This window comes from Peromyscus maniculatus, chromosome X (assembly GCF_049852395.1).
Source record: "Peromyscus maniculatus bairdii isolate BWxNUB_F1_BW_parent chromosome X, HU_Pman_BW_mat_3.1, whole genome shotgun sequence".
Lineage (NCBI taxonomy): Eukaryota > Metazoa > Chordata > Mammalia > Rodentia > Cricetidae > Peromyscus > Peromyscus maniculatus.
The window spans coordinates 129,819,285-129,836,446 of NC_134875.1; the positions used below are offsets into that span (position 1 = coordinate 129,819,285).

General features: G+C 39.2%; 1 protein-coding gene across 20 annotated transcripts in view; it reads left to right on the forward strand.

The window, feature by feature from the left end:
• The window catches only part of Cask (calcium/calmodulin dependent serine protein kinase), a 332,948-nt gene that overhangs the window by 300,921 nt on the left and 14,865 nt on the right, over positions 1-17,162 (forward strand). For 4 of the 20 annotated variants that reach the window (XM_015995775.3, XM_076561543.1, XM_015995778.3 and 1 more), the window contains 6 exons: positions 1,171-1,239; positions 2,586-2,621; positions 4,183-4,379; positions 8,198-8,313; positions 15,266-15,346; positions 15,450-15,530. In XM_015995775.3, coding sequence (XP_015851261.1) covers positions 1,171-1,239; positions 2,586-2,621; positions 4,183-4,379; positions 8,198-8,313; positions 15,266-15,346; positions 15,450-15,530 — 580 coding nt within the window. The remainder of the gene's footprint in view (positions 1-1,170; positions 1,240-2,585; positions 2,622-4,182; positions 4,380-8,197; positions 8,314-15,265; positions 15,347-15,449; positions 15,531-17,162) is intronic. The other 16 variants (XM_076561547.1, XM_015995781.3, XM_076561545.1 and 13 more) reach the window with 7 other exon arrangements.

The window sequence follows — 17,162 nt, forward strand, 5'->3', positions numbered from 1 at the left end:
ATACATATAAATTCTATACCTTTGAATATTAGGAAAAAAGTAATGATTCCCTTCCCTTATTCTGTTCACTTCCAACATTTAAACGCACCGCTGTTGTTGTTGTTGTTGTTGGATTTTTTTTTACCCACCTGGGCTTGGCCTCTTCCTAGCTATGGCAAGGCTTCTCAAATGAAGGCTCATACTTTCCTCATGCCCTCCCCTACTGACTTGACTCCCCAAGGGTGACAAACAGAGATCAAGCCACTCATTAATGTTTGAGAATGGTCCTCTAAAGGATCTCATTCTATTTCAGGCTAACAAATTCCAGAAGTTTTCTTTCTTTCAATATTCTAGATAAAAAATATGTCTTTTGAACAGAAGTTCATAAAGAACTCTAAAAATTAAATATTTAAAGCACTTATTTTCTTCTCTTAGCTCTTTTCCTTAAAGTTGACTTGGACACTAAGGAATGGGACCTGCGAAGGATTCTGAGTGGGTTGAAGAGCAGAGAGATCTGGGAGTGTGGCTCTAGGGACAGTGCTGTGGCTCCTGGGAGTTTGGCCAGAAGGAGAACATTGTTGTTTAGAGTTACTATCTTACTCGGTCTGTGAAAGTGATACAAAGGAAGAGAGTTGCTCTCTGGTACAGCTTTCTCTTTAACTCCCATTAGTAATATTTTTCTAGAAAGGTCTAAGGTGATTGGTTACATGGGAATTCTTTCTCTTAGGTTCATTTACTCTCTATGGAGTCATTTGGTAGTTCTTGGCAGTGAGGTCCCTAAAAACCATTGCCTGCTTCTCAACCCCATTCTTTACCTACTCTTTAATATAAAACTAGGCAGTTGAGATCTTTAGCACAATAGTATTATAATATTTATCATCATGAGGTATTTGATAGGGTTTTAATATCCCTCTCCTGAGGTCCCAATAAAAAAAACAAAGATTGTAGAATTTGGGATACTGGAGAAATCATTAATGAATGACAACACCATCCTCACTTATAATATGGGAATCTTCAAACTACAAAAAGTTTTTTCATACTTCTGTGAAATCATGCAAGTAAGTCAGTACGGCACCTTTTATAGCATTAACCAAAAAGGAAATGGTTGTCAGACTGTGGTGGTAACTGTTGATGTAAATATCTGTTTCTGTGCTGGTGTTCTGTGTTAATGAACCTTGTGTCTTATTGCAGAGAGATTCCCCCTCCACTTCCAGACAGTCCCCTGCTAATGGTCATAGCAGCACTAACAATTCTGTTTCGGTAAGAACTCTAGCTCCACACAGCCAAGTGTGACAATTCTGTTGGTGCTCACCTGCCATGAGTGTTTAGTTACATGTGTTCGGTGGCAAGATTGTCTACTGCAGCAGCAGGGCAGTTTACTCTGGAAACCCTTCTCAACATTTCCTTCTCCTTGAAAACCAGTTCCACTTGAAGAAACGTAGTGCAAGACCTCTGTAGTTGCTCTAAAATACCTCTCTGCCTCCCCACCAGTGTGACTGCTCAAAGGGTAGAAATAGAATTGGGTTTCAATTCCTTGAAGCATTTTTTTTCATTTAAAAAAAATGATACAGAAACATAAAGGATTTTGCAGAAGAAGCATTTGGGTGTTCTTGGGCTTTAGAGTTTTCGATTCTGAGGGATATCAGCAACATGTTTTAGTTTCCGCTATCTAAGTTTACGAATTGGTGTGCCCTCTTGTTATTGTGGTACGTGCACATACTTTTGTGAATTATAAGCCTTGCCTGGATCTGAACAGCAAAGGAGCTGGCTTCAAACTGCACTCAAGCCACGCTGGTATCACATCTTTAACACAAAGTACGTATTTGACTGGAATTTGGAAAGTGGCCATTCTTCAGAACTCATTTTGGATTATAGAAAGAATTATTTAATCAAACAGAAGCATTTACATGTGCAGGTCTGCCATTTTTTGGAATAGCCAAATCTCTAAGTTGCTGCTGCTGCTGCCTGTCAGTCAGCTGCAATTAGAAGAGCTCTAAGAATGCAGCAGTGTTGCCCTTTAAGAATATATATCAACTTTTTTATCAAATAAAATCATAAATCATTCAAAGATCATCTCTAATGGAATTATATCCCAAGTATCTAAGTAAGAAAAATTGTGCGAGAAAATTGTTCATAATGGTGTTTCCAATGTGAATCTAGGCTCCCAAAGAATGCCTTTTGAACGTTGACATGGAACGCTTTTAAGATGGTAAAGAGCCATGGAGCTGTTAAAATTTTCAAAGTCGGAACGGTTGCAGTGATGAAGTTGAAAGGACAACCGTTCTTTTGCGCTCCTCAGGGGTTTTGTAATAGGCTGTTTGAACCGCAGTGGCTTTTGTGTTGAAGATGCTGAGTTGTTTCTTAAGAACACATTTTCTCTCTGCTTCAACTTACCTGCTTTCTTCAGCTTGCTGCTAAATGGCCTGGGTTTGATTTTTTTTTTTTTTATAACTCAACACTTCTGAGAAATGTAATAATGTATATGATCTCTTTACAACTTAAATCTAGTTCATTTTTAACCCTGTTGTAACAGAAACACACAAATTACTTTGTACTCTTGACAAGTAAATGAAAATTTTTTCTCCTGGGTTGGCTTTATTCTACAGGACTTGCCGTCAACCACCCAACCAAAAGGACGACAGGTGAATAGATATCCTCTCTAGAAACTTCTCTAAACTGAGCTAATAGTCGATCCTTTATTAACCCTTTCCATCCCATAATGTCTGCATTTTGGACCATAACATTTGAGCATTGAAAGCTTGTACCATTTCATTTTAACACATTATACATGACTAATTCTCTAGAGAGATTTTTTTCCTCCTCACACCTCTGTAGCTGTGATGGTTATTGTAAGTTCAACCTGATCATTTTTTGCTGACAGTAAGGAGTTTGGCCTCAGAGAGTCTCACCTGCCTCTGGTGGATAAGAATTCATAGAATTCTAAATATAACTCGAAGTCATGCCCTAAGGAACATTTTAAGGGACTTTTCTAAAATTGGAAGCTAACTAAAAATTAAATTGGTATTTGCCTGTGTATGTCTAAAATCTAGGTCTGATGACAAAGAGCATCAGTGCCTGGCCTTCATCCCGACATGCCTGTGCTCGTTTAGAAATGATAAGTGCTGTGTAGCATCGGCAGGCACCTTGCAAGCAGCCAGCACTTCTAAAGTGGGGGGTTTAGGTACAAACGTGTTCATTTGAAGGGCTAGTTTGCTAAAATAGAAATATCATACAGTAGTTCCAAAGCCCTTCAGGTTGGTTTTAGAGTGACTTAATGTGACTATTCAAACTTAATATCAAGAGATAGAATTGTGGGGATTTTTTTCCTGAAATGTAAAAAGCATAAACCTGATTTTAAGTTAAGAACTGTATAAATTAATAATTGGTAGAATATGCCCACAGTTTAGTCTCAGGGCTGCATAACTCAGGCAACTTTGGATATAGTACCTTATTTTAGAGCACTTAGAATTCCAGTCATTCATAAAACGCTGCTGTATTATACCCTGTCTGCTATTATGTCTCCTCCTAAATTCACATACCATAAAGCTCAGGGCCTTAAACCATGCATGCTTTGATGTTCTGTACTGATTTCAAGTGTTACATTAGTAAAGCAAGGGTTCGGATTCATCTTTATTTTTCCAGAAGAGTAAAACACGAATACAAAGCCAGAATTCCTCTAAGAAATAAAGCTGTATTTTGAACTTGTTAATATTGTTTGAGATACATATAGCTTTGTCTGCAGTGCATAGACACTGCCAGTTGTTATGAAAGCATCCAACAGCAAGACACCAACCCAGACTTCTTGCTACTTTAAGATAAAAACCTACCCTGAGTGTTAGCCTCCCTGCCTTAAAGGCTGCCTCATGGTTGTGACAACACATCCATACCATCACCATAGCCATAGCAAGTTTTAAAATTGGTGAGCATACTGCTCTATAATTCTACATGTATCCTACCACTAAAAGCAGAATTTATTCAACAAGTATTTTAAGTGTTCCTTCTAAATAGAAACAGCAAAGTTGAAGCTGTGATCATTAGATGTGGCACCCTGTTTCTTGTGTCCTATTTCCATACATCGTTTCAGCTTTCACCATCTGATGTCCTATTCGTGTTGTAAATGTTGATGTGTGGTTATTAGATCAGTGCTCACTGTTTTCCTTCACATCACTGTGGCCTCCTTTCTTACAAACTCCTGTTTTATAGATCTATGTAAGAGCACAATTCGAATATGATCCAGCCAAGGATGACCTCATTCCCTGCAAAGAGGCTGGCATCCGATTCCGAGTTGGTGACATCATTCAGATTATTAGTAAGGATGACCACAACTGGTGGCAGGGTAAACTGGAAAACTCCAAAAATGGAACTGCAGGTCTCATTCCTTCTCCTGAACTTCAGGAATGGTATGGTTTTTTGTTGTTTTATGATGAAACAATGCCCTCCCTTCCGGTTCTCAATTTCATATTTTGTATTATAAAACCTGCTTGATAAATCTTTTGCTTTGCTAACTATACAAAATCCAATTGTCAAAGACCAGAGATCAGATCCAAAAATCAGTTGTCGAAGAATTCTCAGTCCCCAGCTTGTCGTTGGATACTGGTTCCAGTTAGATCTGCGCATGTGTAAGGAAAGAAGGGTCTAAAGACAAGCGAGGGACTAGCCTCAGATCATTTGGGCAGAGCCCTCAACTCCTACAAACTGTTCAAATCTTTTTAGAATGGCATTTTCTTCCAGATGTCCCTCCTCTTGTCCCTTTCTTTCTTTCATGACCATCTCACAACACCAGGAAAAAAATCTCCAAGTACCATGACTCAGTGTCACTCAGGGATTTAACCTGTTCCACTGTTGGGAGAAAGGACAATCAGAAGCTTTGGTCTTTGCCTTGCCATTCTTTAAGAATGGTTTTTCTAGGTTATAAGAGTGGCTTTTCTAGCTCGGCAGTCGATGCTTACCTGGCATGCCCTGGATTCCATCCACAGAACAAGAGACAGAGCGGGGGGAGAAGATGACCTCTTCTGTTAGAAGGCTCAAGTTGTGAAACAGGCTGGAGTCTGAGAGAAGAGAGGATGAGTGTCATCTATTAACTGTCCATAATCTTACCCTCTTAATTCTTTGGCCAATATCTACCAGAAATCTAGTACCAAAAAAGATAACTTAATGTCTGGGTTTTGTTTTGTGTAACAAAACATAACCTGCCAAAAACTGGAATTCTGCCACCCCCTAACCTGTACCCCCCCCCCCAAAAAATACTTGAACTTAGTTAGAAGTAATCAAAACTATTTCTGCTTTCTCACTGGTCTTTCTCACTATTTAAGAGTTTTCTTGGTTAATCTTTTGGCTTAATTGCCTCTTTCACCTATCTCATGTTTCCCAAAACTATTCTTAAATTTTGAATGTTGGCGTGGGTGAGGACATCAGGGGCTATCATGTTACACATGGAGAGATGTGGGCCCACACAGAAGCAGCAGCCTGCTGTCTGGCTTGTCTTTAAGTCTGATTGTCTGCAGACAGTTTAGCATAAGCAGGAGGAAAGTAATTTCTAAGTCTTCTTGATGCTGCTGCTGCTGTGAATGATACATGTCATAAAATGTCTTCTCGAGAGCTGCCATATATTATGAGCATTTATTCAGAATAATCATGTGTGGGCTGGGAATGTAGTAGCTCACATGGTGAAGCCCTGGGTTTGATTTCCAGCACCGAGTAAACCAGATGTAGTAGTGCAGGCCTGTAATCCAGCACTTGGGAGGCTTAAATGGGATGATCAGAAGCTCAAAGTCATCTTTAGTTACATAGAGTTTGAGGGCATCCTGGGATACAGGAGAATGTATTGGAAACAAATTTTAAGGAAAGAAAAACAATAATTATGTAGATTCCAGGCTTCCTCCTACTTAGAGCAGCTATACAAATCATGAGCTTAGTCCTCTGCAGGAATCTGGAGAACCACGGTGGAGAAAGATGGTTCGCTTCTTGGCTATGCTGAGGTCTAGGCTCTTCAGATCAATCTTCTTGATTCGAAGGGGGGGAAAAAGCTGCAGACAGTGAAAGGGTTTTGTTTTTGTTTTTGTTTTGTTTTGTTATGTTTTAATGAGCTTGAAAGCACTGAATAGCTCAAAGGGCACCAGGGAACTCAGCAGCCAGTTCTTCTATGCGACCCTTTCATCAGAGCCATAAGCAAATCTTAGAGTACCAAGTGCTCATCTTACCAAGAAGGAAGGCATTTGCTATTATTCCAGAGAACCAAGAGTAAGACCTAAGGCTTAACAAAGATAGTGAATCTGTCAGGAACCCTTCCTCACATTGTAAAAAACAATTCAGTCAGTCAGGTATTCTGGTACCCATCTGAATCCCTATTTAGCTATTGTGAGGTAAAAAGAAAAATTTCTAGGAGTTCAAGGCTAACCTAATCTACATAGTGAGGTCCAGGTCAGCCTGGGCTACAGAAACCTTCTTTCAAAATGGATAAAAAAAGTTAGACTCTCCTGAAACCACAGGATAAATAACTGGTTTTAACTTATTAAAACAAGACTGGATATGTAGCTCAGTGGTAGAATGCTTGCCTAGCCTGCCCAAGGCCTTAGAGAGAGTTTTGAACCAGGAACAGTGGTTCATGCTTGTAATCCCAGAATTTGGGAAGGAGGAGGCAAGAGGATCAATTCAAAGCCAGCCTCATTTTCATAGTGACTTTGGTGCCTTGTTTTTTAAGAACAAAAAAATGGCATGGTGGTGCACATTTGCAATCCCAGCACTTGGAGGTGCAGGCAAGAGCATCAGGAGTTCAAAATTATCCTTCAAAGACTCTGAGGCTACCTGAGATACACGAGAACCTGTCTCAAACAAAATAAAATAAAATTTACTAAGGCATTAAAGAAGACAGACAAGCCAGGCAGTGGTGGTGCACGCCTTTAATTCCAGCACTCGGGAGGCAGAGCCAGGTGGATCTCTGTGAGTTCGAGGCCAGCCTGGTCTACAGAGCGAGATCCAGAACAGGCACCAAAACTGCACAGAGAAACCTTCTCTGGAAAAAAAAAAAGAAGACGGAACAAACATTGTATTTATGGACTATAAAACTCAATATTGTAAAGGTGTCTATCCCTCCTGCATTAATTGTACCAGTGCAATCTCAATCAAAATTCCAAGTTTTGAAATTGACACACTAACTTTAAAGTTTACATGGAGAGGTTAAAGAGATGACTCCATGAGTAATTAAGAGGACTAGCTATGCAGTCAGGATTCCCAGAGTTCAGATCTCAGGACCCACATAGCAAACCAGGTATAACCTTAGCTCCTAGGAAAGTAAAGATAGGAGGAACACTAAGACTTGCTGATTTCCAGCCTAGCTGATAAAACATGAGCACCAGATTCAGGGAGAGACTCTGCCTCAAAGGACTAGGTGGAGAGTGACAAGGAGGAAACCCAACACCCAACTCATTCATACATACATACATACATTCATGCATACATAAATTATCTTTAAAGTTTGCCTGGAAATGCACAAGTTCAGGGATAGCCAGCATATCTTGAACAAGGACTAAGATCTTACTCAATCAAATACCAAAAGCCACAAAGGTATAGTAATTCAGAGATGCTCAGATAGACCAACTAAAGAGATAATATCCTAAAGAACTCCCATACCAAAATAGGTACTTGCTATGTAACAAACAGCATTGCACAGCACTGAGGAATGATCTTACTTTTTTCAGTATGTCCTGCTAGGACAGTTGAGTATCCATAAAGGAAACAAAAGAGACTGGATGCCTACTTCACATGATAAGCAAAAATCATTTCTAATATAATGAAATATGAAAGACAAAACTATAAACTTTCAGAATTTCTATGCAATGTGTCAGAAAGATTACCTGAGCTGATACATGGAAAATTCCTAGAAACATGCCTAACACTAAGTACTAAGCACTCAACAGGCCTGCCTTGATCCTGAATCTCATAAGCACATGGTGAAACTTCTGACCCTTATAATCAGTTAATGTGGGCTCAAGGAACACAAAGCAATTTTAACATGAGCCTGTAGTTTTAAAGCATTTCTAGGAAATTTGTCATGAAAGCCAAAGAATAGCCTTTATGCCAGTGATTTCAAGGACTGAGGAGGATATTCTTGCTATTTATGTAGCTTTCAAATGACTTGTTTTCTTCTCAGCATAAAACTAGGCATTAACTTTGTCGGATTCTTTTTTTTTCTTTCTTTCGTCCTTTCTTTGTGTACTAGGCGAGTCGCTTGCATTGCCATGGAGAAGACCAAACAAGAGCAGCAGGCCAGCTGTACTTGGTTTGGCAAGAAAAAGAAGCAGTACAAAGATAAATATTTGGCAAAGCACAACGCAGGTAGGAAAAGCATGTCTGTTTCTGAGGCCGAGTCAAACAGCTCCAAGACCTAAGCAAATACAGCATTTACGTTTGGTCTTCAGAGTTCTTGTTCCAGAACATTGTATCCTATGAGACCTTGACCAACTTGCAGATGCCTTAAGAACCCCTGCCTCCTACCAGTTACTTGGCAGAGCTCTACTTTATAGGACGAAGGTGCTGTTTGGAGGTCATATCCTCTATGATGAGAGGAAGTCAACATTGAGAAGCAAGTGCTAGGGGTGTGTTGAGTCCCTAAAGTTCTCTCCTCTCTGGCTGAGATTGGCCTTGAGAGGAGGAGCCTCCCTTCCAGTTCCTCTTGGCTCTTGGATCTTAAGGACAAAGGTGCACAGAAGGACTATGCTACAGTGGGTCCTGTAGCTGCTTTGAACGGCACAGGTGACATGGATGCTAACTTGAGATAGTCAGTTTCTGTGACTATTGCCTGCCCTCATTGTACTTTAATGGAGTTCTTGAAAAACACAAGGACATTACCTAGGCCCTCATTACCTTCCCTTCCCTTTGTCTGTGTGGAAGCTGGGGTTCAATTGAATCACAGGGTTCACTGTTATGTAAAAACCAATATGCATACCAAGAAAGTATGATCTGTTATTGCACTTGAATTCCCAGAAGACTCACAGGATGTCATTTAAGCTGAAAGAAAATATGTGGTAGTATATTAAATTTCAATGACTTCTCAATGTGACTCCTTTTATAATGGACTGTTCCTGAGAAATTAAAGGTTGGCAGTAGATTAGTTCCCAAATTTTCAGAAATAACTCCAAAGTATCAACCATATGGTCAGAAAAGTCAAATGACTGCAGTCATTCATACACAATTCAGTGTACTTCTGAGAAATCTGGAATGCAGCTTTCTATGTGCAGTGTTCTAGCATGCATCAACATTCACCAGGAAAATTATTTATGACTTCTGAATTCTTATTTCTCAATCAGAAATTAAATGTAAGCATTTGTGAAATGCTGTGTATACAGAATGGATGTGAATGCCCACGTGGGTTAAGTTGAAATGGCTCAATTAGATGAGGGCTTTTTCTCTTCCCATCAGTTACTGCACTGTGTGCAGTCCTATTCCCAATTCAAAGAATCATTTTTCTCATGGACTTCCACAGTGCAGTAGCCTCACAATGGCTTTTGTGTTGCTTTCATAAAGGGAGTAGTATCCCTTTATGCAGAATATCTAAACAGACTCTAGCAACCACTATGTCCAAGTAGCACTGTCTGAAAAAGTGCACAGCATGAACAGAAGGTAGCTCTTCCGGAGACATCAGCACTTCTTGCTGTCTCCTTAGTTACCTCCTCTCCGCTTCCATCAGTCTAACACGATTGAGCCAGCTCACAAGGAGATTAGTTAAATTGAAATCACATTAGTTAAATACAAAAAAAAATTAATCAGCTGGGGATGGAGCTCAGTAGTAACATGCTTGACTAGCATGTGAAAGGCCCTGGGTTCCAGCCCCAGCATCAAAATGAAAGAGGAAATTATCTAGCTCACCTTGTCATTTGTATAGTGTGAAATGACACACAGATACTGATGACACTCAAATGAATTTCAACCTAGGAAAGCAAAGAAATAGCTGGGCAAGTCTGCTAATATGTCATTAGTTTTATGCTCTACTAACTGGAGGCATGTAGACATCAGTATTCAATTTGCCAATATTCTATGAGGATAATTAAGTGAATTGATCAGAAAACGCGACTTCTCCAACTGTTGACAAAGACTTAGTCAAATCATTTGTTGAAGAATTTTGCTGGAGTAGCAGCATCCAATCTGACAGTGGTTCTCCTTTTCTGTGGTTCATGTTTTCTTTTCTTGAGCACTGGGGCATCGGTGTACTTCTTCCATCATGCCCATTTGGATTCCCAGTAGGCAGTGTCCACTATTCCTGCAAATGTGGCTATCAACTGAATCGATGGCCTGAGACAGGATCATTAGCCCACCCAGAGGAAGTGCATGACTTGCTCGCTTAGCTCACTGATGCCTTCAAACCAGGCAACCAGGTTAGCCGGTCAAGGCAGTCCTTAATTGTGGATTCATCACTCAGTCTGGCAACAGGTATCCTTGTGGGAAATCTGAGTAATCTTTCAGTGCTCCATGTCTTGGGCTGTAGCTCTCTGAGAAACACTGCCTGTCCAGGTTGAATCCTTGATTTAGACAATGGGATACAATTGTTTTCTTCTCCATCCTTTGGCCTGACATCCCCTATCCCAAACCATGTGCCAAAGTTCTCATAAACTCAGATTGAGGAAAAGTAACCTTAGCTACACAGGGAACAGAGGGCCACCAGTTTTTGTTGCCCTTAGTAGTCTCCTAACCATTGGCCTCTTCTAGGCAGCCGAGCAGTCCTAGTCATGCTTGATGGATTGTCCTGCCTGCCCATGTTTATCTGCCTGAGCAGCTTGGAAGGAAGGTCCTTGCATAGCCACCTAAGTTTCTTTCTAAACCTCTGTGTTTCTGCTTAGCTGTGAGTCTCTAGTCAGAATATTGCCTTCAGGGTTCCTTCCCCTGCAGAGTCATGAGTTCTCGTTAATTTCTCTTTTAGGAGGAGGTGCCCAGCTTTTTTCCTGACCTGTCTGCAATATACTTGCCTAACTAAGCCTAGTATTCCTGTCACCATCTCTCCAGGGTTCCTCTACTTTATCGACGAACGTTTCCATCTTGTTTCTCCTAAGGTCCAGAACCCTTTGCTTAGCACTGCAAGAGATGAGGCTGTCTGGAGACAGCTGTCTGCTTTGGCTAGGATGAGGTTGCCTCCTAAATTACTGTATTCCCCATATAAAGAGTTACGTAAAATACTGTTGGCCTCCATCTAGGTAAGGCAGGTGCTGTGAAAACATGGAAATAGTGTATTCTTTGATACCAACAACTAGCCAGATGCTCACAAATCAAACTGTATTTCTCAAGGATTTCTTTCAGAAACTGGCCATAAAATACAGCACACTCCGTTCTTCCTATGTTGTACAATAATTCAAAATAAGGTGATGGATTTTGTTACCTGTCCAAAGCCTTTGAAAATTCGTCATACATTGATGACAAGCTCTAAATTTTATCATGAAAGTTGGAAATTATTTGTATCTTCAAGTAGAATAAAGATAGACTTTGTCAACAGCACCAAGAATGGCAATAATAACATTAAAATCTATTATTTCTGTCACCAGGAAAATCCACATGTCTAGTTAAAGCAGAATTCTGCTCAAACTGTGCAGCCTACATCTTATGTAATATAGTGGCATAAATAAATTTCATTCATACACAATATTTAAATAATTTTATGATACCACATTTGAAAATCAGGTTATATAACATAAAACTTTGGGTTTTATCTCTTGGCAAAATAGTGAATGCAGCCTTACTAAGTCACTTCCTTTATTAGGGTCTATGGGTTGCTGATATCCCTTTTGGATGAACATTTCATTCCCTAGTACCCCCCCCCATACCCATAAACCCCTGCTGTTTTGACTGGTTCTCTTCATTCAACCACATTAGCTGTGTGGCCACTACAGACATACAGTATCCTCTCTGAACCAGTGCCACGAGTTGGAATTCATTCTTAACTGGAGTCAGATTGGAGGGTTATTTGTTGTTTTGTTTGTTTGTTTGGTTGGTTGTTTTTCAGTATTTGAAGCTACTTGAAATACAGAGGCAAAGATTCAGTGTTAATAGTTTGCTTTTTTTTTTTTTTTTTCAAATAGTTGCTTAAATACTTAAGTGCCTGAAATGTTAAGTAGCTTACCAGGAAATCAGAGAAATATAAACAAAGTATGCCAGGAAATATTTCTGGATTCTTGGGAATGAATTGGATTGTGGTATGTGTAGTATTTACACCAAATACGTTTCTGCAAACTCGTGAGACCTTTTGGCCACATGCATCTGATGCAAACAGCATTGTCATCCTGCTAGAACTGTGCTCTAGATGCACTGAGCTTCCTAAGCCAAGACTTCAAGAAGTCACTTTTAGGGGGCTGAGAGATGACTCAGTGGTTAAGAGCTGACTGTTCTTTCAGAGGACCTGGGTTCAATTCCCAGCACCCACATGGCACAAATGTCTGTAACTACAAGATCGGACACCCTCACACAGACTTATATGTTGGCAAAACACCAGTGCACATTTTTTTAAAAAGTCACTTTTAATTCAAGTTACTGATTTAAACTTTTTTACAAATTAGAAAGTCTGTATTCATTTTTTTTAATGTGAGACTTCAGAACGGTGGTATTTATTGTCCTGAAAATACTGCTTATGTGGGTACATATGCACCTAAGAGGATTTCTGGAATAGCGTTCATAGTTGTGTTTAAATTATGCTTAATACTACAAACTAGTAATTAGCTTTTTTAAACTATCCTGAAGAAAAGTGGCCTATAACCTCACTGACATTGGCTTTTTTTTTTAATAATAAAAGTAGGGCTGGAAGTGTGGCTTGGTGATAGGGTATTTTATTAGCATGTGCAAGGCAAGGCTCTGAGCTTGATCCCCAGAATCAAAAAATATAATAACAAGCTAATAGTCACACATAGCTAGAAATTGCAGATGGTACAGAAATGCACAAAGTGAAAAGTGAAAGGCCTGTACATTTATTCTCTCTAAAAAGAGTTTCTTATCATTCCCACATAAAATTTCTATACACATGCTATAGCACATAAAATCCACTGGCTTTTATATAAGGGTATGATTGAATTTGTATTAAAATGAGTTTGTTTCTTAATGTGGTTTATTTACCTTGTGTTTAAAATAGTGCATGATAAAGTTTATTTTGTGCCTATTATACTTTTATTTTACTAATATATGAAAAGTCATATTTCAATGACCCCTGTACATTTTTCATGCTGTCTCACTCCCAATGGCCTCTGTGCATGTAAGTAACCTGTTGAATGACTATGCCTCTGTGTTTTTGATGATTTCATTTTTAAGTCCTTTTTCTTTAATCAACAAGCAATTTCAACCCTTTCGAAGTTCAGTCTTTAAGTGTTCTTCTAATATCCCTTGTATATCTTGTTTTCAAATATCCTGTTTTGCTTTGCTTTGCAACCCTATGAGTACGTGGCAATTTAATTTAGACCAGAGTAACCTCTTCATGCTACTCATTCATGGCTAAGATTCTAATGTTTAACCTATCTGTTCATTTGTTTGTGGTATGTTAATTGTTAATCCCTAACTCGTGTACTTTTAGAAAACGACAAAGGCATAAATAATCAAGACTCAAGTTAGGGCTCTATAGAGGGAGAGGAATGTGTCTACCTTTCCTAAAACTTTTCAGAAAAATCATCTTGCTCTTTCATGAAGCACTTGATGGTTTGTATAGCGTAAAACACATCAATTTGCCAATGCACTTCTTCCCATAAGCATACTTTCCCTTGATGGAAATATTATTCAAGGCAATAGGTACAGAACGCAATGCCATAAGCACCCTGCTTTTATTTCTGCAGTTCTCATCACTCCATTACCACTGTAGCACAGCAAGCTAGCTCTCCCACGGGGAGTCTCGTGTTCATTTTAATTCTGTGACCATACCATTCTGCAAACATTTCTCCAGTATAAGCTATTGCTAGAGAATATGGGCTAAAGATTTTTTTACTCAACTTTTGTAGAATCAAGTTTTCAAAAGAAAGCAAATGCACAAAGACCCATTAATATGCACTAACCTTTATTTTGATATATTGTATTTCTTTTTCTATATATTTTGAGAATGATGCTTTTCATTCATTTATGTATTTGTGATCTATTGCATTCCGTGGTATCTTATTTTGCATCATAAGGTTCTTTGCTACTGTGCAGATCACAAATGTTAAGGACTGAGCTGATTCTCAAGATAATTTGACCATATTATTTCAGGGAGCAGCAGCTCTCTGCATGATTCAACCATGGGGTCCACTTCACCGAATTATTCACCCCCTCTGAAATCCTGGGAGAACTCAATATTTTAAGAGGAAACTTCACTGTGTACTTGATATTAGTTGGGTATGACCATGGGTGGGTAGTTTACAGGAAACACGGATCTCTGACTTCAGCCTTCTCATGAGAATTTTCAAACGTGTGAGAATCAGACCCTTTCAATAGCAATGATCATTCACTGTGATAACTTCCCCTATTGCTTGAAATTGTTCTCATCATAGTGTTGTTGAGAAGCACATTTGTAAAACATATTTTTAAGGTATTTCTCTGTCTATAATAATTAAAGAACTGCCCTTTCTCAAAGGTTTCTAAGCTCAGACTCTCCATGATTCTTTCCATCCTGTCCATGCTGATTTATCACATAGCTTCCCATATAATTAATGGCTGACGTGGTTTCTGGGCCAGGAATGCGTGTTTCCCTGCTTAAAACCCATGCCTTCCCAAGACCTGAGTTACAGGAAAATTTGTGAAATCTTCAATTAAAAGCTTATAAAAGTCCTTCCAGAACCTGGCTTTGAACATGCCGCCTTCATCAATTCTTAAGAAGTAATAAAAGCAGTAACATTAGATAAAAACTGGGTGACCATGCATTTCTCAGCCATCTCTGGAAGTGCTGGCCCTCACTCACTGAGTTTCACTTGCACCCATGCTCTAGTTGTGTTGGTTGCTGCCCAAAGACTTTTTCTTTGTAATATGTAAAAATATGAACAGCATGTGGTTCTGAGTGAATCCAAATGATGTGTTGGAATATTGCATGAAAAACAAATGAGGTAGCCTTTAGAATTGGCCTTTCATGCATGGACTCATCATTTCTTTGGTTCTTCCTGGTTCTCAAGTGCATTTTCATGGGCTTAAAAGGGGAACTTTCTCCCAAAATGGCACTATGAATTAAATCATATGTAAGCTACATTTCATAAGCAGGATTCATGGTGTTACTGTAACTTAGTTTTTCCAATAAAATTATAATTTACCTACATGAGATGTCAATTCCATAAACTTACCTTTCTTCTAAATCTTTGCATTTTAGTGTTTGATCAATTAGACCTTGTCACATATGAAGAAGTAGTCAAACTGCCAGCATTCAAAAGGAAAACACTAGTCTTGTTAGGTAAGTTTAGTGTGTCAGTGGCTTGCTGATTCTCACCTCCAAAATATTTTACCAATATTATTACTAGTTGTTAATTTTGCCTTTCTTTTCAAAAACTGCATAGGTGCACATGGTGTCGGGAGAAGACACATAAAAAACACCCTCATCACAAAGCACCCAGACCGGTTTGCGTATCCTATTCCACGTAAGCAATGGATCAGTCTGAGTTCTTTTTATCCTATCATGTTCTTATCATTGTAATATGCATATTTTTCTAATTATATAAATGACTGTGTACTATGGGAAATCTGTAAAATCCAAAATAAGATCAATGAAGAAAATAAGGTAATTTCAAGCTCGTTTTCCAAATAATGAGTACCATGAGTGTTTGTTGTAATCCCCTTCTAGTGGGGGTTATCCATGGTGTTTGTAACCTGATTTTTCCAACAATATGTCAGAAACATTATCTAGATGAATGATTCTTTTAAAACGTAAGCTTTAATTGTTTGATAATTTTCTCTGATACAACCATGTTTCTGCCAATCATTGTCTACATCATTGGCTTCTTAACACTTTTAAAACCCAGTCAATGAACTATCTGTTGTTTAGTATAAGGAGTTCAAATCTGTAATATTTTTCAATCACCCTTGTCTATTTCATATTGTCAACCTCTTGCCCTCTTTCATTGCCTCAACTGTAAAGTGAAGGGGTCCCATGGTTGTAAAGGGGTGTAAGAGGCTGTGTGTGAAGCAGATGGTGGCTAAATCATAGCTATCAGACCTGTCACTGGATTGTTCACATCATTATTCTAAAGGTTAACATTTCCATTGCAAACACCATCCAGAAGTTAAGTCTTTGTTCAGGGTGGGCAGAGAATGAATGACTCTCTAGAGCTACAGGAGGGGGCATCCCTATAATCCAGCACAAAAGAGGCAGAGACAGCAGAACCCTGCAGGTGCGAGGCCAGCCAGGGCTACAGTTCAAGATCACGCCTCCCAAAAACTCAGAACCAAATAAGAGCAACAGAAGAAAATGTCAAGACTGGTTCCTTCCTGACCAAGAGTGGCCAGAAGCCTTCCTGAAGCAAGGTCACTGCACACTTCCAAGCCAGGGGCCTTCAGAATTCACAAATTAGCACAAGGAAAGCTCACTGGGTATTGCAATTGGTGCTGCTACAATTTTCTAGTCAAACATTTTGAAATGTGCTTTCAGTTCTCACACCTGTATCATGAGGACATTACATTTAGATAATGTTTAGTTTCATCTTGATCACATAGCAGTTGAACTTCCCAGAATAATGTCTGGTTAAGTTGCTTAGTTTTTTGTTAGTTTTGTTTGGTTTGGTTCAGTTTGTTTTGTTTTGAGACAGGGTCTCTCTGTGTAACAACCTTGGCTGTCCTGGAACTTTGTAGACCAGGCTGGCCTCAAACTCACAGAGATCCTCCTGCTTCTGCCTCCAGAGTGCTGGGATTAAAGGTGTGCGCCACCACTATCCAGCTAAGTAACTTAGTTTTAAAGCTTACCTTTGATGACATCAACCATGTCTAGTCTCCTAAATATTTGGATGTACATGTACTGTACATTACCTGATGTAATATATAATATTTCCTGAAATAACTGAAGATGAGGTATGCCAACTTCAGCTTTCGCTGTAACTAGAGAAATCATCCTCTTAAAGTTGACTTTGGCCCATGTTTTCAGCAAAGAGTAACATAAATTTGTCTTTATTCAAGGAAGGGAAGAAGCAATCCAGAAGGGAGGAAGTGGAAAGCTGAGAGAACAAAAGCAGGGAGAAAAGACAAAAAGTGTGTGTTTGTGTCCAGTCGTGTTACACTTT